This window comes from Dermochelys coriacea, chromosome 13, assembly GCF_009764565.3.
Source record: "Dermochelys coriacea isolate rDerCor1 chromosome 13, rDerCor1.pri.v4, whole genome shotgun sequence".
In the NCBI taxonomy this organism is placed as follows: domain Eukaryota; kingdom Metazoa; phylum Chordata; order Testudines; family Dermochelyidae; genus Dermochelys; species Dermochelys coriacea.
Window position 1 is genome coordinate 18,984,811 of NC_050080.1, and position 26,240 is coordinate 19,011,050.

The 26,240-nt window shown below is 40.1% G+C and overlaps 1 protein-coding gene and 1 long non-coding RNA gene across 11 annotated transcripts in view; one reads left to right on the plus strand and one right to left on the minus strand.

Annotated features, from left to right (window-relative positions):
- Window positions 1–26,240, plus strand: part of ZMYND8 (zinc finger MYND-type containing 8) — a 128,594-nt gene that overhangs the window by 27,222 nt on the left and 75,132 nt on the right. For 3 of the 10 annotated variants that reach the window (XM_038369277.2, XM_043495696.1, XM_043495695.1), the window contains exons 1-2: window positions 3,353–3,581; window positions 14,388–14,458. In XM_038369277.2, coding sequence (XP_038225205.1) covers window positions 3,568–3,581; window positions 14,388–14,458 — 85 coding nt within the window. In that variant the 5' untranslated portion in view covers window positions 3,353–3,567. Of the gene's footprint in view, window positions 1–3,352; window positions 3,582–3,762; window positions 3,986–14,387; window positions 14,459–17,953; window positions 18,013–26,240 lie in introns of those variants that run through there. The other 7 variants (XM_038369271.2, XM_038369272.1, XM_038369274.2 and 4 more) reach the window with 5 other exon arrangements.
- Window positions 576–20,445, minus strand: LOC122456423. The gene is made up of 3 exons (XR_006275342.1): window positions 20,362–20,445; window positions 12,234–12,239; window positions 576–585 (listed from the first exon to the last, which is right to left on the minus strand). It is a non-coding gene; the product is annotated as an uncharacterized LOC122456423 (long non-coding RNA).

Below are 26,240 nucleotides of genomic sequence, written 5' to 3' on the forward strand. Positions count from 1 at the left end.
TTCAGCAAACTGGTTTCTGAGAAACAACCTCAGACTTCTAACTCAGAAAATATACTCTTTATTTGTAATTAAGGAGAAGGTTATGTGTTTTTTTTCCTGTTTTTCCCCCCGTGTTCTTTCATTCTGATACATGTTTTATGCACTGATTTCTTTGTTTTTAAATAAACAATACTATACATAGAAACAACCTTTCTAAATACATACGAAACAAGCTGAACTAAAAATATAAATCAATACAGGGTGACTTTAAATCTTATTAAAATACGTAGAATCTGTTTGGCCCACACAAGGATGTGCTTAGGTTTCTGAGGCCCTCCTGTGTAATAATGTTGTGCACCTTTGTACTAGCTAATTTTATCTCTGCAATCACTCTCTCGCGCTCTCTCTCTCTCTCTCTCACCTTAACAAAGCCCTTTGATTTCTTCCCCTCTTCTTTTTTTTTTTCTTTGCTCTTCCCCACCCAAAACATTCACAACTCCCATGAAAGAGAATTGGTCAAGCAGCAGTAGAAATTGTCTTTTATTACAGGATAACAGACATCATTTACTGATTGCACCCCTGTTTCCTGTAACTCCTTAATTTGAGCTTCCACCTACTATAGTAAAATGTGTCTAACAGGGCCAAAAAAACAGAGAAGCATTCTCCTTCCTGATTTTATATTTTTTAAAATAATGGACAAACCCCAATTCTGAGCAGTACGCCCTCTCTGAGTTTTGTTCTTGTTTTGCTGGCTTGTGACCAAAGACAGTTAGACCACTCTTTCTAGTCAGGCCTTGAATAAAAAGGGTAGAACATGAGGCCTCCTCTAAGGCTGTTGCCACTCTGTGCATCAGCTAATAAGTTACTATCTCCTGTGTGGCCGATCTTCTCCCTAAGGACGAGTGTGTCACCTTGGCGATGTGCCCAGGCCCAGCCACCATCAGCACCATTGCTTTCACAGTGCCACGTCTTGCTTAGCAGAGAGCATTGACAAATACTATGGTCAGTTTTATTCATTCACTGCACTTCATAGGGAGTTAAGTTTTTTGTTTGTAATGTGAATGATATCAGAGCCACACGGTTTGTTGTCTGTCTAATGAGAATACATTTTAGTAGTTGATAATTCCCTTCCTCTTATAGCTACTGCATGGAAAAAATCAAACCTGCATATTTATGCATCAGAGGAAATAATCCTTTGCTGCACAGTGTTTAAGGCACACAGTGAGAAAGAAACCTGCTTTGAAGGGCTTGAGCTATTAATAGAATACTGCTGCAAATGCTCACTTGAATGTCATGCATTTCCAATGTTTTGTTGCTGCTATAGTGGGCTGTACATTTCCCTTAATAGAGGCATTCTGTTTCTGCTGCATTCCTAAAACAGAACTAAACTGCCTATGTAATCTGTGAGCCTTCCTGATCTCTGCCCTGAAAAATACTGCCAGGGTTAAAAGGGAAAACGCTTCCAGCAGAGACTACAGAATTGGTTAGGAAATAAATGAGCATTGCACTTGGGGCTTTCAGTCTGCTGGTACAGCGTAAAATGCAAGTGCACTGTAAAATATACACTGTTATGTGACATGGTGGGTTGGGATTTCCTCATAAAAGGTGTTTGTTGTCTCAGAAACTACTGTAATTCAGCATGCAACGCTACAGCCTAGGATTATTTTTTGTATTGAATTGCACATATGTGAGTCAGCGGATTCACAATGGAAAAGCATTTATACTTGTGTGGTAAACTGATTCTGTCCTTTTGGGTGGTGTGGTGGGGTTTATTAGCTTTATTTGTGGAGATTGTTTTAGGGATCAATAACTCTTAAGGGCAAAGCAGGGAGTCTTGTGCGGACTTCACTGGCAACTAGCCTTCCTCCTGATTTCAGGGAGAGGCTTTTTACTGCCTGGTTTTGTACAATCCTGGGTTCTGCATCAAATCCCAATTCAGTATTGTAAGAATGTTTAGCTTTGCTTTGGTTATTTCAGCTTATTTTCTATTTAATGTTTAAATCTTAAATCTGTCCCTTCCCTCCTCCCTCTTTGTTTATGCAAAAAAAGTTTGTTTAATAATAAATTTAATAAATAATAAAAGGTCATATTTTGATAATCCGTCTCTTTTTCTCTATAATGTCCATGAGCACTGTAATTTGCAGGTGCCTATAGAATTTTTTGCCGTACCAGTTTTTCAGGTGCAATATTTTGAGTACAAATGTAAAAACTAGGCCAAGGCCTTTGTGAAAGTTTGGCCCTTAACATCTCCATCTGATTGTGCCTTTCCCTCTCTTGGCATAATGAGAAATCTGCTACTCCTCTACATACTGCAGTAAGAAAGAGAACTGAATCACAGGATATTTGGAAGAGGATGAACGCTCATTTTATTTTAGTAAAGTGATTGAGAACTGGCTCTAAATCAAACTGGTTGTTTAAATGGATTGCGTTTTAACTCGAATCATATTCTGTTTTTTCAAATTCCTTCATTCTGCAAAGTCTTAATCTAGGGTAAAAACTGAAGTAAAAAGCTCTAAAATCTAGAGAGCTGTGCTGATGTTCATGCTTCCATCCAAAAGCAGACTGGTATTTTTCCACATGCTTAAACCCATGTCTTCTTAGGGCCTACATCTTAAAAAGTACTGAATCTGACAGGGTTAATAGACAGGAAGCTGCAGCTGCAGCCGACTAATACGGAAGTCAGATTTTTGTTTAACTGACAGATTTGGAAGGCCTGAGGGGTGGGGGAGGGAGAATTGGAGAACATAGCATCTGGTGTGATATTGACAATTTGTATTATTTTCTGCAGCATTTTGATTTTAAATTAGGAGAAAGGTAGATGTGTGTGTAATAAGCTCCCTACTCTATAATCTGAAATACATTATACAATAGTTTTTTGTAGAAATCGAACATTAACTATACTGTTTACACTAAGTATTTAATGGAATTGTGCACTAGTCTATCTGACTAGTGAGTGGCTGTTTGGGTTTTTAAAATGTAATAAATGATTCCTCCTGATCCTTCAGTATTTTTTAAAATTTTGTTCCTTCCTATGCATGTTCTGTTTCTAGATGCTCTCCTCCCATTTCTAATCATGGCTTTCACTAGGTGGGCAACACTTCAGAACGGCAGCAAAGTGAATTTAGCTTTTCTCTTAGAAAGAATAGCTTTTGTGACCTGGATGAACCTTCCCTTTTGCAGGTTTAAAATATCTGAGTGCAGTCAGTATTGCTAGTTTGAGGCGCACTGCTTTATTTGAGCAAGCAGTTAGTGATCACTTTCCTCTGTTTGAAAATCTGACTATTTTGTACCAGGGTTCATGTATAGGACCTCTTTTTAAGTTTCTTTGCTGAAACAGGCCTAGCTTAGCCTGTCTTCTCTATGCACAGGATGGCTCCTGCTTGCCAGAGCTGCACAAAGATAATCGCTCAGGAAGTGTTTCAGCCAATCCCCTGAAGCTTTACATTCAGATTTACCAAAGTAGCCAATCCAGGATTAGCTTTTATTAGGAAGACAGATCATCAAGCTGAAGTGCCAAGCCCTTTCTGTCTGAATACTGAGAGCCTGTCCTCCATGTTTTATAAGTATTGACATAACACTGTGTTAACAATGCATCCACAGAGGTAAGCTTTACTTTTTACATTTTTTTTTCTCTAAGACCTATGAGTTGTGGGTTAACAGTGTGATTCTCTGTGATTTGTTGCGCAAAACAGACACCACTGCACTTTATTAAGTTGAAACTGTTTAAATTTGCTTTCTTGGGTCACATGGTTAGTAGCCATTAGCCATAGCTTTATTTTGCAGACTGGCAAAACCTTGGCATACCTACTTCTTCACAGGAGGATGGTGTTTTTAGAGTTTATCAAGATCCTGGTATTCCAAAGAAGCTTTCTGTCTCTGAGCAGTTTGCCAGCACTATTGTCTGTTGTGTCACATGCCTGCTGAAGAGAAAATGGAAGCTAGGGAGCAGATGCATTTAACTGCCCTACAGGGAGTCAAGCAGGGATAATGGCAGACAGCAGAACAGGCAAGTTTACCTTTCTAAACAGTGAATGGAATAGCGAAGCTAAGTTATCTCTGAGAAAATAAGGGATTTTAAAAAACCTGGACATCAGCAAAAAGTGCTAATGGCAGATTGTAGATATTGGGCCTAGGTGGTATTGTGCTGTTGCATCATGTTTTTTATGCAGCTTATCTTTACTTGAAATGGATATTGAACTTTTTTCTTACAGGAGTAGTTAATACAATGTGTTTCTCTTTCTGAAGGACAATGTATGGTTAACATTTTGTTCCTTTAAAAGAAGTTTCTGCAACTGCAGGTTTTAGAATTAGTTTTCTGGTCAATAAAATGCAGCAGTTCATCTGTTTAAATGCCTAATTCTTCAAAGAAAAAATATTTTTTGACTCTTAGCTTCCTTCTCTTGCATAGTTAAAATAAATTTATGTACCTTTTATCTGTGCCTTTTTGTTTTACTCTGTAGCAGCTTCAGTTCTGTGTTGTGGAGTCCAGGAGATATAAAATCATGTCTGGTTCTCAACAGTATTTGTTCATTTTGGTTATAGTCTTTTTTGGTGGGGGGTGGGGAGGTGTCTTTATTTTGATTTTGGTTTATTGCTACGTAATTGTTTAAAAAATTTCCCTTTTGATCAATTCCCAAATCTGCCAGCCTGTTGTATCTTCTTAACTGTGGAAAAATGAGATGGTTGCTTGAACAGTTGGTAAGTAAGCAGTGTGCTGCTCTCTGAACATTTTTAATAGTTTAACAATTTTTGGTTTTAACAGGGGGCCACTAGTCCAGCAGATGAAGTACTGTCAGTGGCTAGTCATGTAAAAAAAAATTGGAGCTTTGATCAGTATCTATTTTAAATGACTTGTTCAAGTAAACTGTGTTCCCTTTTGAATGTACTGCTTTTCTGATAATATGCTGCTAAACTTGAAGCTTATGCTTCCTGTTTACCTGTGGCCAGTGAAAATTTTTTTAGTTACGCTTTGTTCCTAGATCCTTAATTAACATGTTTGGAGGCTAGAGCTCCGTTTGGTTGTTCCTCAGGCTTTTGAGGTGTAATGAAAGTGCTAGTACTCAGCAGTACTTTACTCAGTACTTTACACAGTTAAAGGGATATTTCTTCTTAAGTCTGTGTTTTTGAGATTCCATGAAATATCACATAAAATCAAATTTTGTTTGATTTATTACTAATTTTGAACACCTTGTGCCTTTGTTTCATAGTTGAGCTGTAACACTTGTATGGATATCTTAAGTTGCTTTTCACTGGACATTTTCTCATAGCAATGTAGTTATCAGAAACATCTTATTGGTGCTTTTGATCTAATTTTTGCAGTTTTATAGTAGTCCAGACCATACAATGTTAAGAATGGACCCAAAACTAATGTGGATCTAGAAATGATTATACCTAGTCATTGTAACTTTTATAGAAGGGTCCCATAGATTGATAACATACTGTAACGTAGCCATTTAACTCTGGTTACTTCTTTGCCAAGATTAATATCTTTCTTGAAAATGGAAAAACCAATAAGATTATTATATGGTAAAAAATGCCTAATTCAGATCACAATCTAAACCATTGCTGAATTGTACTGTTGCTTCATGTTTTTATAGTACTTATATATGACAATATATTTTTCAGCATACGCAAAGGTGATAATGCACCTAAGAAATAATGAGTTTATGCTGATTTTATTCTGTGATTGCTAAAACGAGAAATTGCATTTGGGCATAGTTTTCCTAATAACAGTATATACACATTAGCAATTTGGTTTGGAGTCTTAAACATTGCATAATATTATATTTAATATGAGGAAGCAGGAATAAGTGATCTGCAATCAAAAAGCTTGCATTAAAATGGCTCCCACAGGTTTTGTTAAACAAGGATCTGTTTCAAATCTGCACCTCCTGACACATTGTTGACAGTGAAGTATATTTGTATAAGCTGCCCTTGTGCATAAAATGAAACGTAGCATTGTGAATCTAAGTTCGCTATTTTTAATCACTCAAATATAATTCTTTTAGAGTTCACAAAAAATAAATGTCTGCATTGCAGCAAGATGTCTGAGGCAAGGTAGAGACAGCAGTGTTGTTTTACAGATCAGCCCAATCACGCTGCTTCATGGAGTCCTTGAGCCAATAGAAACAGAGTATAGGTTAAAGATTGACAATTGCAGTGGCAAGACTGAGAAAGGCCTTCTAGAAATTTCTACCATCTTTGTTCCATCTAAGTAGAGCAAATTCAGCTAAGCTGAAGAATTTCATGTATTTTTGGTGCTTTGTCAAGGTATGATGCTATCACTCACTGTTATAGACTGCATAATAGGAAACACTGTGTGCTGTTTTTCTAATGTTCAGGCCAGATGGGGTGTGGGGTTTTGTTTAAGTGATGGAGACAGGGGAAAAGCATGTACTCCTTCTAGCCAAAGATTTTACAGGGCTGATTCTTGTTCATTTCACAATTACACTGAACATGCATGAAGCAATGTAGTTGAGGTATAGACCATTTGTAGAAGGTGGTCATTGTTCTGGTGTAACTAGGAATTAATCGTATAATTGCTCTTTAAATTTTCTAGCAACTAAAGAGTTATTTTACTTGTCCAGGATGAATATGATTAGCCATTATTATTTAGTGGCAACATCCAGTTACTATACAAAGAATGTAATGGGAAGAAACAGAAGAGTGATCTGGATTATAAATAAGGATGAAAACAATAGCTTTTTAAAAGCCACATGTCCCTTTCATACTTGGTAGGCAAAGGGAGTTTTAGCTGGGAGTTAAGTAGTTCTAGGGAAAAATTAGTGACTTTTTGAAACCGGTGACAATATGTAGCATATCCATAAGGAAATGATGCAAAGTACAAATAACTTCAAATCTCATTTCTTTTCCTCTCTTCTTTAGGCATCTGAGTAAAAATAGGCTTCCCCCTCACTGCATTGACCTTGGAAGAAGCATATGCTAAAGGGACTTTCACCTTCACAGTACAAAAATTAGTATGTAAAATTAGCTCCTCCATGTTAGTGTCCACTGGCTTCATTTACCTTTTCTCTCTGGGCTGCTTGCCAGTGTATAATCCCACTTCTTTCTTGCTTTCTTTCATTTTTCTTAAACCTTAGACCATGTTTACACTACAAAATTATGTCAACCAAACTGAATTATGTCGGCATACAGCCGCCACAGTTATTAAATTGCTTCTATGCGTGCACACTTGGCTCCTTGTGTCAGCGATGTGCATCCTCACCAGGAGCGCTTGTATTAATTGTATTGTCAGTTGAGGCAGTACAACTGGGTGGCTCCTGAAAGCCAGTAATAGTTGATGTAAGCAATGCAATCTCTACGCTGACACTGTGTCAACCTAATTACATCGAGCATGACTGTACACGGCTCAGGGAGGTGGTGTTATTAAATGGGGGTAGAGAGGCACATACATCAGCAGGAGTCAAATGTAAGTGAAGACACTTCCACAGCTAGGTCGACGCATGGCATCTTACATTGATCTAACCCTGTAGTTTAGACCAGGATTTAGTAGCCATGTTCATCCAATAGGTGGGAAGTGATAGAGCAAGGCACCTTAAGACTGGTGCCATTCAGAATCATCAACAAGGGGGTGATAAGTCTCAGTAAAGACTGCATCCTGTTTCTTTTTGTACATGGAACACTTTGTATCCCTTTGGAGCCCCAGATGGCACCTTGAGGTTTCTGAAGTTGCACCCAAACATGGGCACTCACGTAGCAGTGCATAGTATTATCCATTAGGCCAGTGATCCCCAAACTGTGGGGCATGCCCCCCAGGGGGACGTGAAGAAATGTTTTTTGGGGGGCGTGCGGCCTTGGCCAGCCCCCTGGGGAGGGCAGGGAGGGAGCGCCACCCAGCTCTCCTCTGCCCCCAGCCCAGCTCCGGCCCTAACCAGAACTCCACTCTTCCCCTGGCTCTGCCCTGATTCCCTCAACCCCAAGGCCAGCTCCGCCTCTAGCCCCAATTCCACCCTCATCCCCAGTTCTGTCCCCCGCTCCTTCAGGCCAAGCTTCTCTGCCAAGGACACCTTGGCTGTGCAGTAATGGAAGTGGGATGCAGGCAGAGTCCATTACTGGTAAGGGGGCTGTGATAGAAAAAGTTTGGACATCACTGCATGAAGCCATTAGCCTGACCCCTCAAACTGGATTTAGAAAATATTTCTATTGTTAATAGAAATCATGTGTCCACTTTCATATCCAATTTGGAAGTGTAGTGCATATGAGCTGAGTTTCATATACTTTGCCACAGACTGAAGGTGTCAGTCTTATAACTATTGCCAATTGTCATAGTATCTGTCTGTCTCACAGTGAGATTAAAAGTGTGTGATAAGCATTATACTAGCAGCATTAATATAGATAGCACTGACCTTTATTTACAAACATTCCCAAACTGTGCCTGTATGTTTTGGAGGTCTGAGCCTATAAATATCCTATTTATATTGATTGGGCCTCAGCTGTATATCTCCCATTTTGAAAGAGATTTGAATGATACCACATTTTTTTTACTTGTTTTTTTCTCCTTTGTGCTAAGCTATTTTAAACACATATTGTATAGAACAGATTTTTTTAGAATATCTTAAATGTGTGAAATAAAATAAAAATCGGGTATTGCATTTTGGCATAGGTACCTAGCCTAATTGTTGCCCTATCTATACAGTTGAACAAGCACTATTTACATTATTTCAATTACTTAATACAAGGTGGGCATTTTGCAGGGGACTCAGCATAAAAAAACATCAAATCTATGAGATTCACACTGAAGAGTGAATCTAAAATTGAACAATTTCCTTAGTAACCTGTGACTTCACAAAACTCCCCATCTTATGCATTGCTAGTTAAACATTTGGATGTTGGGTGTCCCTTTGTCATCCTTTACCATTTCTAATATTTAGATGATTGCTTCGCAAATAGCAGTGCTGTTTAAACAAGAGATATAGTTATTGAATAAACTGCTACCATTTTAGCTACAGTACAGGAATGAGGCAGTGCAGTGCTGCCAGACGCCATTTTAAGAATCCTGCATAAATAGCATAGCTACCGATGAGTAAGAGACTGTTATAGGTGAGTGCTTATACAAAGCTGCTATTTATTCAGCAATGGCATGCTAATATTTTTTTCCAATTTTTATTGAATGCAGTTTTTTGAAATCATGATTTATATTTGCTACAAACAAGTGTGATCTAGAGGAAACAGGAATTATCTTTAGGATAAAATTTAATTTTAGTCCTGGTCTTAAAGCAGTATTTTTTTTAATTAAAGGGGAAAAAAGACTTCCATAAATGTATGGTTCTTGGGTTTAAAATAATTCCCATACATATACTGAGAATATTGTGCATGTGGGCATGGGCTGTTCTAGGTGGTTTTCCATATCCATCAGATTTTCTTGGTTAAATGTCAAGGTGCAGTAGTTCATCTGCAACTTTTTAATAATTCTCTGTAGTTACCGTAGGTTAAACCCAGGTGTAGATATTTTTACATATGTACATTTTGAGATAAATATTACTAATAAAGGGAAGATCTTCCTTTGTAGAACAGTTTATTTAATTGTATGAAATTAACAATTTGAATTGCATAAGTGAATAACTCTTTTATATTAATAAAGGAAAGCATTATTTGGTTAACTTAATAATGCATTTTTCTGTTAGGTAGAAATAAGTTGTATTTGTAACCTTCCCTTTTTTCCTCCTCTCCTCCAGCTTCTCCCCAAGAAAGGGAACCTGAGCCCCAACCCCCCGTAATCACACGTTTAAAAATAGTTTGTGTGAAATGAGTTTGGTTTTCTTTTAACGTTTTTGGTGACTGAATTTCATTTTTATAGCAACCCTGTCAATACAGGTATGGCAGGTCTTAAATGAGTAATACATGTTTTTGCCAATTTCATTGTTAATTGACTAAGTGTATGGTTCAGTTACTAGTTTTTTATAATATGTTCTGTTTGTTAAGGAAATAAGAGTTAGTTTCAGAATGACTAAGATAAATATTGTACTCAGTATTGTATTGTACTGTCTACTTAACGGAGTATACGCCACTATCATTTCTGATCTGTAACCCCAAACTATCATATTCTTAGTTATACATAATAGTAATGCTTCTGATTGGAATAAAAATGAAATAACAAAAGCAATCAATACTGTAGAAATGAGGTCTTTTCAAAATGTGATGTGTCTATATGATGGGCTAGTCTCATCTCCCAGTTACTGTGTGTTCCTGTAGTACTTGCTCTTTGTTTGCATTTATACTGATGCAAAGATTTTTCTTTTCCTCCCTTTTTTGCTATGGGAAACAGTAGGATACTTGTCCCTAGGAGCTTGCTGTCAATGAATTATTGCACTTGAAATCCTTTTCTGAGGAAAAGCTGATGGTGAGATTACTGAGATTGGAAGGTTATGATGCTTAAAGCACATTCAGAATATTGCTTGTTGCTGTGGAAGAGAGAAAGCTTAAAAGATGCATAAATTCTGGAAAAAGTTACCCTAAACTAGCTGTAAATATTCACATACACCCCAGCCAGCAGAGTGATTGTCTATAAGAGCTGTAATGTCCTGCAACAAGCCAAATAATGCAAGACATCTCTGAAGTAATTTCATTATTGTGAATCTTTAAATGTCTTTCATAATTATATTAATACATTTATACTTCGTTTCTGTTTTCCTCATACTTCGAATTTTGTACAGCAGCAAGTCAGTCTTTTCTTCATTGCTCAGGATCTTGTGAGGTTTTTATTTAAATTTTAGTATTTTGGGTGCTTCTTATTGAGAGGGATGAATTGTTAGTGTCCATTATGGGAAAAAAAGTACATCCTATTCTCTAGGGCTCGACCATACATAATTTCATTTTTGCTACCAGTCCATGTATGATGCACCAGGTATCTGTTAAAGTTTGTTTTCAGTTACAGTAAAATAGAAGTATAAATATATCTAACAAAAATGCAAAACGATTCTATCAAGTAGTGAATTCATTTCAGCATTCAGAACGTTCTATTGATCTTCAGATCTTAAGAGAGAAACTGTCATCAGACATCACCTTTATAGTACACAAAAGAGACATGTCAAGTCAAGATATTTTGTTCTACTTGGAAACATTTAGGAAGAATATTTTTCTTGGTTTTATTTATTCACAAAAACATTCCGGCTATGTCTACACCGGAGAGCTTACACTGGCACAGCTATAACAATGCATCTGCGCCACTGTAAGATCTCTCGTGTAGCCACCCTATGCCGACAAGAGAGAGCTCTCCTGTCAATATAATTAATCCACCCCCAACAAGTAGCAGTAGCTATGTCGGCAGGAGAAGCACTATGCACAGTACCACTTATGCCGGCGTAACTTATGTTGCTCAGGAGGATGGTTTTTTCTCACCCCCTGAGCGACAGCATTTTGTAGGCAAAACTTGTAGTGTAGACATGGCCTTTCACCTTTTTAAAAGGGCACAAAGAGCTTATGTGAAGTTAGTGACCTTTCAGTTTTCATGAATGTAAAAAACTTGATAGCATTAGCTAGAGACAGCCATGTTTAGATGAGAGCTGAGCAGATCTCACCCTGGAACTCTTATACATGCCAGTACTGACCAACAGTACCCTTGCTGTTGCAGTCTTTGGTCCATATATGCCAATACATCTCAATTCTGACAGGGACAATCAGGGACATCTCCAGGAAGCCTTTGCTAGTATATCTTTATATTGACCTCCAACATCTGTTTTTCTAGTTGACTCATACACAGTTCCTCTATATTCTTTATTATTATGTGTATTATCATGGCACCTAGAATCCCTAGTCTTGGACTAGAACACTATTGTGCTAAGGGTTGTACAAACAAAACAAAAAGCCAGTCCCTGCCCCAAGCCACTTACAGTCTAAGACAATAGATGGGTGCGGACAGACTGATGGGAGAGTACAATGAAACAAAGAGACCGTATTTGTCAACATGGTAGGCAGTGACTTCAGTGCAACAGTTGTCTAATCATTGTCAAGGTTTTTTTGTAGGCATCGTGGAAAAAGATTGTGTTAAGGAAGAATTTGAAGGAGGATAATGAGGTAGCTTTGCAGATGTTTATGGGAAGCTCCTCCTAGTCCTGAGGGGCAGCGTGGGAGAAAGCAAGAAGATGCATGTTTGAACATTTAACATGTAATGTAACATGTAATGGAAGCTATTATTATGGGCCAATCAGAGGAGACAGTTGACATTTCAGTATTGAAAGAGATGATGATAGTTTGGGTGTGGTAGGCTATGAGTGATGGGCCTTGAAAGTGAAGACAAATAACTTCTGTTTGATGTGGTAGAGAAGTAGGGGCAAGTGAAATGATGCAAAGAGAGGAGTGATGCAGTCGGAGTGATGGGCTAGGAAAATGATCTTTGCAACAACATTTTGAGGATATGAATGGGCAAGATCGCACTTGGCAAGGCCCGAGAAAAGGATATTTAAGTAATTCAGATGCAAGATGATGAGAGCCTGGATGAGAGTTTTAGTTGTGTGGATGGAATTGAAAGGCCTTTTCTTGGAGACATTAGGCAGAAAGAATTGTCAAGATTGAGACACAGCCTGGATGTGATGACCTAGAGAGAGGTCCGAGTTTAATAAGATGTGCAGATTACAGGCCTGAGTGACATACGAGATGGTGGTGATGTCTACAGTGATGGAGAAAGAAGGTAGCAGAGCGGATTGGTGGTGTGGGGTGAGAATTAAGTGCTCTGTTTAAGCCACGTTAAGCTTGAGCTGATGTCTAGATAGCTACTAATCAGAGAGACAAGCTGAGATTTTAGTGTGGACAGAAAGAGACAGGTCTGACCTACAGTGGTCCCCACTGCCTTTCTTTTTTCCTGTTTCGCCAAATTGTATATAGGTTTTGTGATCTGGACAAATGCCCATTGGAAATTTGACTGAGATTATTAAAGATTCCCATGGCCCAATCCAAATTTGAACCTGGATCTACCTTCTTGAAAGCATAGATCACCACCGTATTCCCATACTGGCAAACCACCACCAAATTGGACTAAGAAGCATATTGTATATAATAATGTGAAGTGCTATTTCTGTCACTATTATATTTACATTATTATGTACTGTATACTCCTTATTCCAATTTGGTGGGGGCAGTTTAAAAGATTAATCTTATTAAAAAGAGAGAGAGAGAGAGAGAAAAAACAAATAGCATTTCCTACAGAAAAACAAAGCAAAGCACATGTACCACCCATGATGGTGGTAGTAGTATACAGCATTGTTTTCAATGCTAGATGGATTTAAATGAGCACAGTTTTCAAAATCTTGTATGATGTGTTATTCTGCTGACTTCCAGCTGCACAACAATATCTTGAAAAGGTATTTATTAGGATTTTTCCTTAGTTTGTCTGTACACAACAGCCAAATCTCAAAACCTTTGTGCAGCTGGATGGTCTTATTAATTACATTCTTTCTACCTCCCTTCCACAGCTTCATTTAAACTGGTAAAATTTAGATCCATAGTTCTCCATTTAGTGATACCAATGTGGAAGTTATAATGCAGGCAGGTCAGAGGTGTTTGTACTACCTTGTCATCTAATCTTACTCTGAATACTGTAGAAGTGCCTGGGTAGGGATGAATGACATGGTGGTAAAAACACCTGTGTTCTGTCTACACTATATCTCCTGCCATTGCTATTATTGATGGAGTTGCATGGAGCTGAATTACACAATTGATTTTTTTCAGATTGTAGAGCCTAATTTTAATATCCTAAATTTTAACCCTTGTCTGTAAAATTACATGTAAGGCCCTAATCCTGCAAGCTGTTCTGCAGAGAAAGATCTCTTCACTCTGTGAAGTTAGTGAGGTTCTAACATATGCAGGAGTCTGTCCATACAGTTTATAGGATTTGGACCGTAGATTATAAACTCTTTGGGAAGGAGCCCTGTCACTTACTTGTCTGTTAAGTATCATTCACATTTATGATTCTATATAAATAATCTCCCATAGATGTTGGAAGTCTAACTCACATTAAAATTAATAAAAAGAAAAGGAGTACTTGTGGCACCTTAGAGACTAACAAATTTATTAGAGCATAAGCTTTCGTGAGCTACAGCTCACTTCATCAAATGCATCCGATGAAGTGAGCTGTAGCTCACGAAAGCTTATGCTCTAATAAATTTGTTAGTCTCTAAGGTGCCACAAGTACTCCTTTTCTTTTTGCGAATACAGACTAACACGGCTGCTACTCTGAAACCATTAAAATTAATGAGTGAAATTTGGGTAAACACCCTGTGTATTAGAGAGGCAAGATAAATTCCCTCTCTGTTCAGATAGCGTATGGTCCACTTGAGAATGGACCTTTAAAGTTGTATTAGATTTCTGGCCGTAAGTATTTGTCACTTCAAGCTTTTGTGAATGCACCTAAATATGAAAGTAATATATTCTACATTTCTTTCTAACTCCTGTAGCTTGGCTGAAGAGGAAATAAAAGCAGAGCAGGAGGTGGTGGAGGGGATGGATATCTCCACTCGATCCAAAGGTGAGTGAGGAAAAGCGTACTTTATCTGTATTCCAGAGCACAGGAGGAAATTGGAATTCTTTGTTTAAAATCAGCAGTGCAATTGGTGATCTGTAATGCAACTAACTAGACTGAAAACATGAATTCTTAAATGCATATTGGCTTAATGAATGGAAAAATCTCCTTTCTCTAATTCTTTGGGTTTTTTTAATATTGTATTTGAATTAGGCTATGGATTATCCCCTGGTTTTATCAGGTATAATACTCTGAATACATTGTATCTTTTTGACTTACGATCTTCCAGTAATCAAAATTTGATCCATACTCTCAAGATGTGTCAGCTTCTTGTGGTCTTCCCTACTCACCATGCCTGGTTTTCCTTGGAAATCATCTTAAATTTGGAATGGCAAAAAGGGATTAAAAAAGAAAAGATGTCACCATGTCCCCAAAATGCTTAATTATAACTTCACTAAAAATAACAGGGAACATGAAATTTTCCCTGTACACAAAAATTGGTCTCATGAGCATGAATAATTTCAAGAACCCCTGCAATATGCATTGATTATCCTGACAGGAAGCCAGGGCAGGCTGCAGAATTCTAGAGAACTGAAAATCTCCATCCCTGTAGTGTCTGTCTGTTCTATGGATTTTGAACTGGATTTTGAAACCCTGGCTCAGGCCATCCATATTCTTTTATGTATATATAATTGGGAGTTTGGATAGGCCAATGTGATTCTACAGCTGAGACAGCTGTAGTGTTAGGCCCTGTCTGCACTAATGAACTTTCCTAATTTTTGTTTCTTTTCATTGCTGCTAACAGTTCAGCTTTTGGAGAGCTGTAGGGTCAGGATTTTTAAGGAGTTCAGGACCTAAATACTGTACCTTTTAAAAAAAATAAATAAATAAAAATAAAAATCTGGATCTGGTGTATATGGGGTGTGCCCACATTTTAAATACGGTCATCTAACACTGCTCAGATCAGGTCTGCAGTACTTAACAGTGGCCACAGTCAATGACCTGTCTCCACTAGGGTTCCCAATGTTGTTAACACAGTGGGACTGCACTGAACAGGCTTTTGTGAACAGTTATCACCTGTAGGGAAAGATAAACCTGGTGCAAGACAAACTGTTAGGAGTGTCCACAGAGAGATTTGCATCTGCTTAACTAAAGTAGTTTATGAACCAGTTGAAGTTAAACTGTACCTTCTGTGTGTAGTCAAGCCCTTTGTGGCTGTGTCTTCTGGTGTGGTTTTTTTACAATGAGAGTACTAATATGCATTATTTATCTTGCTGTAAAACACACCTTTTTGCCAGTGAAGACATAGCCTGTGAAGAAACCATGAGACTGCTTGTAAGTTAACCTTTTGCATTCCATGACTTTTTAATGATTTAACTGCAGAAATTTAACGTTGAATTAGCCATGTCTTGCTGCATTTAAAAAAAAAATTAAAAAAAAGAAAAATAGCCAGCAGAAATATCCTCTGCTTAATAATATTGATATTTAAATTGTTAGTCTCTGATGGTCACACCTCATTAAGATGAGTGTGGTGAGAGTGTGGCAAGTTCCCACTTCCCAGGCTGTTATTATTTGGTTGAAGATTGTTTCTTTGTCATTTCACGTGACTGCTGTATTTTCACAATAGAAAAGATGGCTAAATTAATAAAACCCTTAGCATTTATAGAAAGCAGCAAAAATTGTGATGAGATTCTAGAACTGCTGGGTGTTCTTGTTTGTTTTTGGCTTGTTTTCTCTACTTATTATTTTCTGCTGTTCTGATATTAATCTTACAGAGAATTTGGCTTTATGTTTTAGTGCCTGTCTAATTTGGGAGATTGACCAGCTGTTATTCCTTTATAGCTATGCTGGTCAATTTCCCTTGGTGTCACAGTTAGGCCATGACTACACTAGTGCTTTTGTGGGTATAACTTACATTGCTCAGGGTTGTGAAAAAAAACAACCCTCTGAGCAACATAAGTTACACCCACAGAAGCACTAGTGTGGACAATGTTACGTTGGCAGGAGACACTCTCCCTATGACATAGCTACCACCGCTTTTTGGAGGTAGTTTAATTATGTCGATGGGAGAGCTCTCTCCTATCGCGATGGAGCGTCTGCATGAGCAATCTTACAGCCAGCTGCATCAGTACAGTGGTTTAATTACAGCGGTGGCTGTAGGTTAGTGTAACTTGCATTGACAAAACTCTGTAGTGTAGACAAGATCTACTCTATCAACGGTTTTTCTGGTATAAGGTGCATCCATACTAGTAGAGGTTTGCTGGTATAGTATACAGGTATACCTGTATTTGAAACAGGGATGTGCGCAAGTGGGGACAGTTGTCGGGGGCACAGAACTTCTCTGGTCCTAGGGTCGTGGAGGCAGGGAAGATTGAGCGACGAGCTCCTGCCGGGGCTGGGGCTGGGGCTGGGTGGAGGGAGGGAAGATCAAGCTCTTGCTGGGGCCCAGTGGAGAGAGGGGCAGGGAACTTCTGCACCCTCACCAAAAGGTGTCCAATTTAAATTCCTGCACATGCCCCTGATTGGCAAGACACTAGTGGTTTAGACCTGCCTAAGAACGGTTTATTTTGATTTAGCATAATCTAAGGCCTTGTCTAAACTGCCACTTTATAGCGCTACAACTTTCTCGATCATGGGTGTGAAAAAACACCCCTTTGGGTGCTGCAAGTTTCAGCACTGTAAAGTAGACAGTGCGCTCACATGGGAGCCGCACTCCCAGCGCTGGTAGCTACTCCCCTTATGGGGTGGGTTTTATACAGCACTGGGAGAGCTCTTTTCCAGCACTGGTGCTGTGACTACACAGCCACGTTAAAGTGCTGCTGCGGCAGCTAGTGAAGACACACTTTAAATCAGTTCACGCTAAACTGAAATAAAACTGGTTTAAACCAAAATAAGAGTGTCCACATGCCTTTTACACTGGTTTAAGGGTTTGTCTACATGAGGAGTTAATCTGGAATAGCTATTCCTGGTTAAGACTAGTAAAACTATTCTGGAATAAGAATGCCCACATAGGGAATTAATCAGGGATAGTTGTTCTGCTTTAAATTCACTGCCTACCTACATTCGAATTTACTTTTCTGTGTAGACAAATCCTGTGACCTTAATATGACATCACATCTTTAAATCCCAGACTAGACAAGTTACCTAGCTCTATCTCAGTAAAATCTTCTTTGGCTATGTGTACACTTACAAGAGCGCTTGTATAGCTATGTTATGCCAACGGGAGACAGCTCTCCTGTCAATGTAATAAAACCATCTCAATGAGCGGTGGTAGCTATGTTGGTGGGAGAGCGTGCCCCTTCGACATAGCGCTGTGCACATGCACGCTTATGCTGGTAAAAGTTATGTCAGTTGGGGGGGGTCCACACCTCGTGTCGGCAAAACTTTTGTTGCTCAAAGTGCTAGCGTAGACATAATCTAAAAGACAAACCATTTGTACTTTTGAATGTGCTAACCTGGTCAAGTTTTGGTTCTAAAGTATTACTGTTTTGTCCTGACTAGTGTGGGGAGGTGAGCTGGAGGAGGAGATGGGGAACAGCCAAGTGTGAAGAAGTTGAGAGGTGGGGAATAATGGAGTCAGGGCCCCTCCACATTTGACAGGGGCCCCACCCCCTTCCCCTCCTCTTCTCCCCAAAGGCCCCGGCCACCCAACCCTGGCCAGGTTGGCTTCTGGAGCCAGGTCAGGGGAGCCCAGACAGTTGTGGGTTACCGTGGCCCCTCCACCTGCCCAGGGTTGGGGTGTCAAGAGCAGCCCCCGGCCCGTGTCCCCACCGCGCAGGGGCTCCCCATCGCCATCCAGGGCAGGAGGCTTCGCAGCACCCCAAAGCCTCTCGCGCGCAGCTGTTACCTGGACCCAGTTCTGGCTGGGGAACCGCAGCCCAGCCATAGTAAGATCTGCGCGGGGAGCTGTGGGGAGTCGCAGACCCTCCTGTCCTGGGTGGGGCCACAGGCCAGGGACTGCTCTTGGGCCCCCCCACCCCCGGCAGGTGGAGGATCTGCAGCTCCCGGCCCACTTCAGCTTCTGGCTTGGCTGTGGGCGGGGCCTCAGGCAGAAGAGGAGGGGCAGGGGTCCTTGGCCGCCCTTGGCTAAAAGAACTCCCTTTCAAAAGAGATGAGAATAACCACAGGCCTCCCCACTTTTAGTACTAAATGTAAGATTTCTTTTTTAGACTTAACCAGCAGAGCGGTGGTACCTTTGGGATAAATTGAATGCAGTATTTCATACAACAATATGCTAATTGGCCCCAAATATTAATTAGTGCAGAAAATGTGTTATAATTATTATATTTAAACAAAAATACCTTTGAACAGTAATACTACTTTTATGTAGAAGACTAAAGTAATTGATGTTTGCAGTGGAAGCTCTAGTTAGGAGGGTATAATTACCTATCTATTATTGCTAAATATAAATATCAGAAAACTTTATCAGGAAACCAAACCAAATCTTTCGGTGAGAACTTAATGGATATTTGTAGTACATGAACTTAAAAATGTAATGTCAACTTCGTATAGAACACACTTTCTCTTTGTAACAAAGAGTTTTGATGTGAAATGGAAACTACTAATAACAAATCAGTAGTTCTTGGCAGTATTAGCTAATTTAAAGAGTATTGTTGGACAATAATTTCTAGCTGGACAAGATTTCTTTGTGTTTTGAAGGGTCTGTAGTGACTTTTTCAGGCTACTTAGCAAAGGATAGAAGCAATCTAAGATCCAGCTTCCAGATATTATAGTGATGGGCACTGAAACTATGTAGACAGACAAGCTAATTGAGATGAGAAAACACTCCACAAATTACTCCTGGGGGAATTCTGCACTACTGTGCCTGGGCAGAATTTATGTCCCCCGCAGATTACTTTGCTTCCCCACAAAAAATGATTTTCTGACAGGGAAGCAAAAGGAAGCCACAAGAGCGGTCATGCGACCCTCCCCAGCAGTATGTTTCAGGTGCCCAGGGCTGCCGGCAGAGAACTAAATCACTGTGGGGCAGAGGGCAGGATTGGGGAAGACCCCGCTAGTGGCTCCTACCCTGCGCAAGTCTCAGATGCTAGTCTTGGCTGGGCTGTGGAGGACGGGGACTTCCTCTTCCCCTGCACTGCATCCGGGGCTAGATCAGATCCACCCCCAGATTTCCCCCCCAGCTGCTTGAAGCTCTGCAAACTCCCCCCACCCACTTCCTGCACCCATCACTCCTCAGCTGCAGGGGGAGAGATCCCTATACAGGGATCTGCTTCCCCCTCTGCCCAGCTCCCATGGATCCAGACCCCCTCGTACTCAGACCCTCCCACAAAGTCTCACACCCCCTTGCACTCAGAATCCCACCTGCCCTGATGAGCCCCACTCCTCCTGCACCACCCCAACAACCCAACCGGATCCCCACCCCACTGAGCCCCAACCAGCTGCATCTGGGTCTCCACCCCACTCCCCCAGCATCTGGACCCCCCCACTGAGCCCCTCCACAACCAGACCTCCCCTGCTGAGCCTTATACCCCCCGGACCCCACCCCCGCTGAGCCCCAACCACTTTCACCTGGACCCCCCTGCAGAGTTCCATTACTGTTGCACCCAGAACCCCCCAACAACCCCTGTGCATCCAGATCCTCCACTGAGCTGCCTGCATGCAGATTGCCCCACACAGAAACCTCTCAACCCACACCTGCATCCCCCCACACTAAGCCCCTCCACATTTGAATCTTGCCTTACTGAGCCTGCCTGCCAACACCTGGTGTACCTGGTATGGAGGGGTGGAGCCCTGGGGTGTTTCTGGGGCAGGCCTGGAACTTGTGCTGTGTCACAGTGGGGTGCAGCCTCACCGATGAGTCCATGTCCCGGGGTGGGAGCTGCACAATGATCTCCCATCTCTGTGCAGCCAGTGTCCTGTGCTCCCCAGTGCCATGCTGGAGCCTCCACATTTATTTGATGAAATTTGCAGAATTTTAAAATATTGTGTGCAGAATTTTTAATTTTTTGGCACAGAGTGCCCTCAGGAGTAACAAATAGGTGTCTTTGAGCAGTTCATTATAACATTTGGTCCTGTTTATTCAGTGATCTCAGCCTCTGCAAGAAGTCTTAAGTAGTAAAGGAGTTAAACTCTGTCAGTAATTTAGTGTAGGGGAAATGTAATGTCATCAAGATAAGTGTTTTTAAATGAGCAGTAAGGTCCTGGATGCTGAGAGATCTTTACCCTTATTCTTCCACTGCAAAATACAAGGTACTTTGATTAAAGTTGTTGTAATCTGGCTTTTGAACCCAGCCACATGAGGATTTGAATCCACAAGCTCTAGCATCATCTAGATCCCTACACTACTGATCCGTCTGTTCCTTATAGGAAGGACTGTGCTAGTTAAGCATGAGGCTTCATTACAATAGCTGATGAATGGCTCCTAAAGGATCAAAACCATTGCCTAGCATCAGGCCAGACCTGTGACACCCCTGGCCTAAATTGAAGAGACCCTTATAACTAACTAGTATTCTCCTTTGTCTTTTTTGATAAAAGCATATGAATACACGAGATTTTGCATTATGGATTATATGGCACTTCATGCAAAAAGAAAAGGAGTACTGGTGGCACCTTAGAGACTAACAAATTTATTTGAGCATAAGCTGCAGCTCACGAAAGCTTATGCTCTAATAAATTTGTTAGTCTCTAAGGTGCCACAAGTACTCCTTTTCTTTTTGCGAATACAGACTAACACGGCTGCTACTCTGAAACATGGCACTTTATGTATTCACAAGCATGCAAGTGTTTGTGAGAAATCCAAGGAACTAGACTCTCACGACACACTTTGTATTTTACAAAGGCAAAATGAAATTTTCTGATCCCTACCAATTCAACATTTAGAGGAGGATTAAATGCGCATACAACCTGAACGACCTCTTTACCTGTAAGAGGGTTCTCTCAGTGTTAGGATAAAGCCCGGGTGGGGTGGGGGTGGGAGCTTGAGTTAATGCTGCTTATACTGTTTGTTTTGTGGACAGAGGACTTCCATGTCCAGGATTCTTAAGATAGCATCTTTCACTGATAAGAGCACACCCAAAATTAGATGGAATTCAGAGAAGAATGGAAATGATGAAATAATTGATTTATTTAGTCAGATAACTAATTTATGGATTATTTTTCTGAAGTAGCAGTAACTACTACTCACTCATAGTTTTTCTGTATGTGTGTGAAAATCAATATAGGCTAGTATTAGGGAAGAAATTTGAGAGATCACATCTGGTTTCCCAAGTGGTTTTTAGAAAGGAAGAGAGAAGGTGACAAAACATTTTCATAACATTACAACCACTATCTGCGTATAATTATAAGTGTCTAGAAAAAATGTCTAAAACTTGGCAAACTAGTCATTTTCCTTCCCACTCTAACTATCTTTCCCTCTCAGTTGCTCTATTTCTGTTCTCTTGTTGGTGATTTAATTTCACTGGTTCTCTGACAACTAGAGGTTCTTCCAGGTGACCGAACCTGAATTTCCTGGTTTAAAAAGCAGTTGGGAGAGAGAACTGATCCTTCGACAACCTTTCTCACTCTCACACACAAACAATTACATAAACCAAATTTTGACCTATTTGCTGGTCACCTTTAAGTCTGGCAGAACTGTCCACTCTTAAATTCATTCAGTACATAAAATGGAGGCATACCGCTAACTGAGATTCTCCTTGTGATCCCCATCACCATAATATCTGAGCACCTCACAATCTTTAATGTATTTATCCTCACAATACCCTTGAGTAGGGCAGTGCTATTATTCCTATTTCACCAGTGGGGAACAGACACAGGGAGACTGGGCCAATATTTTTAAAGATATTTAGATGTAGTTTTGTTCAGCATTGCAGTGCCTAACTGATATAGGAGCCTAAATATAATTTTTAAAGGGATTTAGGCACTTGGGAGGCAAAATCCCATTGAGGGTCAAGCATAGCCATCCCTAAATACCTTCAAAATCAGGCCCTAAGTAACTTGCCCAAGCAAGTCTCCCAGGTCTCCCAAGTATTGGGCTAGCCGCTAGTCCCTTAACCATTTTACCATCCTTCTCTAAAACCTGTATGATGTCCCTGAGGTAACATAAATGTTAAAAAACAAAAGTGGAAAAACTCTATTCATGTAGAACAGTAAGACATTCCCGTTTTATTGTAAGTATTCTAACCTGTTCAGCATGTTCTTGGCTGCAGATTTATGTTGAAGACTTTTGTCTTAGGGGGATAGCAGTAAACTTCTGAAAGTATTTTGAATGTGAAAGTGAAGTGACTAATGAAACAGGATTTCCAGAATAGAGGATACATTTTGTGACTGTTGCTTAGCAGTACACTATGTATGTACTGTTCATGCAGTGATACCAAGTATTTAATTACAAAGAGATGATTAAATTCTCACCTCTGTGTTAAAACGTATGAGATGAGACATAAAACATATGAGAATGCAGCAGCAAGAGTATCTACAGCCTGGGGTTGCTGTCCCCCGTGGAGAGGCCTTGTCACTAAGGGTATGTCTTCACTACCAACATTAAAGCGCTTTAACATGGCTGTGCAGTAGCAGCACCAGCATTGGGAGAAAACAAAAGGGAAATATACATCACAAAGCTGTGATGTATATTCTGCTTGGATATTGCAGTTCGTATAATTGGGAGGTCCCCTGTTTCTGATATCCAAATCTATTACATTTTCTTCAAGTCTGCTCTGCCAAATCAAACTTCGATGATATTGGCACTGGAGTCATAACTGCATCTTTCTCTTCTACAGTTCTTATCTTATAATAGAAATGTAAGACTGAAAGGGACCTCGAGAGGTCTCCTTGTTTAGTCCTCTGCACCCAAGGGAGGACTAAGTATTTCAAGACCAGTGGTTCCCAAACTTGTTCCGCCACTTGTGCAAGGAAAGTACATTTCTCGGCCCCGGGCCGCTTCCAGCAGCTCCCATTGGCCTGGAGCAGCGAACTGCGGCCAATGGGAGCAACAATCGGCCGAACCTGCAGACACGGCAGGTAAACAAACCGGCCCGGCCCTCCAGGGGCTTTCCCTGCACAATCGGCGGATCAAGTTTGGGAACCACTGATCTAGACCATCCCTGACAGGTGTCTGTCTAACCTGCTCTTAAAAATCCCCAATGACGGAGATTCCACAGCCTCCGTAGGCAATTTATTCCTGTGCTTAATTACCCTGACAGTTAGGAAGTTTTTCCTAATGTCCAAGCTAAACCGCCCTTGCTGCAGTTTAAGCCCATTGCTTCTTGTCCTATCCTCAGAGGTTAAAGAGAACGATTTTACTCTCTTGTCCTTGTAACAACATTTTATATACTTGAAAAATGTTATCGTGTCCCTCCTCAGTTTTCTCTTCTCCAGACTAAACAAACTCAGTTTTTTTTTCAATCTTCCCTCATAGGTCGTGTTTTTTAGACCTTTAATTATTTTTGTTGCTTTTCTCTGGACTTTCCCGTTTGTCCACATCTTTCCTGAAATGTTGCGCCAACACAGTACTCCAGTTGAGGAGCACAGAGTAGATTGGAAGAATTACTTCTCATGTCTTGCTAACAATACGCCTGCTAATACATCCCAGAATGATGTTTGGGGTTTTTTGCAACAGTGTTACACTGTTGACTCATATTTAGCTTGTGATCCACTATGACCCCAGATCCCTTTCCGCAGTACTTCTTCCTAGGGAGTCATTTCCCCTTTTGTATGCGTGCAACTGATTGTTCTTTCCTAAGTGGAATACTTTGCATTTGTCGTTATTGAATGTCATTCTGTTTACTTCAGACCATTTCTCCAGTTTGTCCAGATCATTTTGAATTTTAATCCGATCCACCAAAGCACTTGCAACCCCTTGCAGCTTGGTATTGTCCACAGACTTTATACGTGTATTGTCTATGCCATTATCTAAATCATTAATGAAGATATTGAACAGAACTGGACCCAGAACTGATCCCTGCAGGATCCCACTTGATATGCCTTTCCCTCTTGATTGTGAACCACTGATAACTATTCTCTGGGAACGGTTTTCCAACCAGTTATGCACCCATCTTATAGTAGCTGTATCTAGGTTGCATTTCTCTAGTTTGTTTATGAGAAGATCATGTAAGACAGTATCAAAAGCCTTACTAAAGTCAAGATATACCACATCTATTCCCCCCTCCCCAAAAAAAGGCTTGTTACCCTGTTGCTTACTGTTACTTAGCACCTTTTTATCTTCTAGGTGTCTGCAAATTGATTGATTAATTATTTGCTCATTATCTTTCTGGGTACTGAAGTTAAGCTGATTGGTCTGTAATTCCCCAGGTTGTCTTCATTTCCCTTTTTAAAAATTAGCACTATATTTGTCCACATATCTATTCAGGAGATGCCATCACAGGGCCTAATCACATGAGCCACACTGTCAGAGGCTCGTTCACCTGCACATCTACCAATGTGATATATGTGCCAGCAACACCCCTCTGCCATGTACATTGGACAAACCGGACAGTCTCTACATAAAAGCTACTCACCAGCAACCACACGCCACACAACAAAAACACTAACCCAAAAGGGTTTTTTTTGTTTGTCTGTTCCCCCCTTCCCCCCTCGCTGGTAATAGCTCACCTTACCTGATCACTCTCGTTACAGTGTGTATGGTAACATCCATTGTTTCATGTTCTCTGTATATATAAAATTGCCCCACTGTATTTTCTACTGCATGCATCCGATGAAGTGAGCTGTAGCTCACAAAAGTTTATGCTCAGATAAATTTGTTAGTCTCTAAGGTGCCACAAGTACTCCTTTCCTTTTCTTTTTGCAGATATAGACTAACACGGCTGCTACTCTGAAACTAATGGCTCAGATATCTCCTCAGTCAATCCTTGAGTATTCTAAGATATATTTCATCAGGCCCTGGTGACTTGAAGACATCTAATTTGTCTAATTTCTAACTTCTTCTTTCCCTATTTTAGCCTCTGATCCTACCTCATTTTCAGTGGCATTCATTGTTAGATGTCCAATTGCTACTAAACTTTTTGATGAAAACTGAAACAAAAAAGTCTCCTTTAGCACTTCTCTCATTTTCACATTTCTGTTGCCCTTTATGTCTCTATCTAGTTTAATCTTGTTTGTGTCTTGGCCTTTCTAATTTTGTCCCTACATGCTTGGATTGTTTGTTTATATTCATCCTTTGAAATTTGACCTAGTTTTGAGTTTTTGTAGGATTCTTTTTTGAGCTTCAGATCATTGAAGATCTCCTGGCCAAGCCAGGGTGGTCTCTTCCTATCTTTCCTGCGCAGTGGGAGAGTTTGATCTTGTGCCCTTAATAATGTGTTTTTGAAAAACTGCCAACTCTCTTGAGCTGTTTTTCCCCTTAGACTTGTTTCCTATGGGATTTTACCTACCAACTCCCTGAGTTTGCCAAAGTCTGCCTTCTTGGAATCCGTTATCTTTATTGTGCTTTACTATTTGTTTTATTTTCTTCTTCTGATTTCCGTTTTTAAATAGGTACTCCCAAACTTTTGTAGAGGGGGGAGAAGAGAAAGTAGGAGGAGGGAAATTTCATACTCTTAATTTTTTACTTTCTATTCTTTGTAATGTCCTACTTAGAAGTGTGAAAATAACTTCATATTGGGCAAACATGAATTTCTACTCCTGACTTCCTTTTAGGGGTAAACCATTTTTGTTTTATAAACAGAATGGATATTGTCACTTTTGTTCTTACATTTCATGTTATCAGTGGCGGATTTAAAATGGAGGGAAGACCAAGATCCCTAGAATTTAGAGGACTGGGATTCCCCATTCAAGTATAGAAAGTTTAGGATAGTTGGTTAGATTCTAGGTCATAATA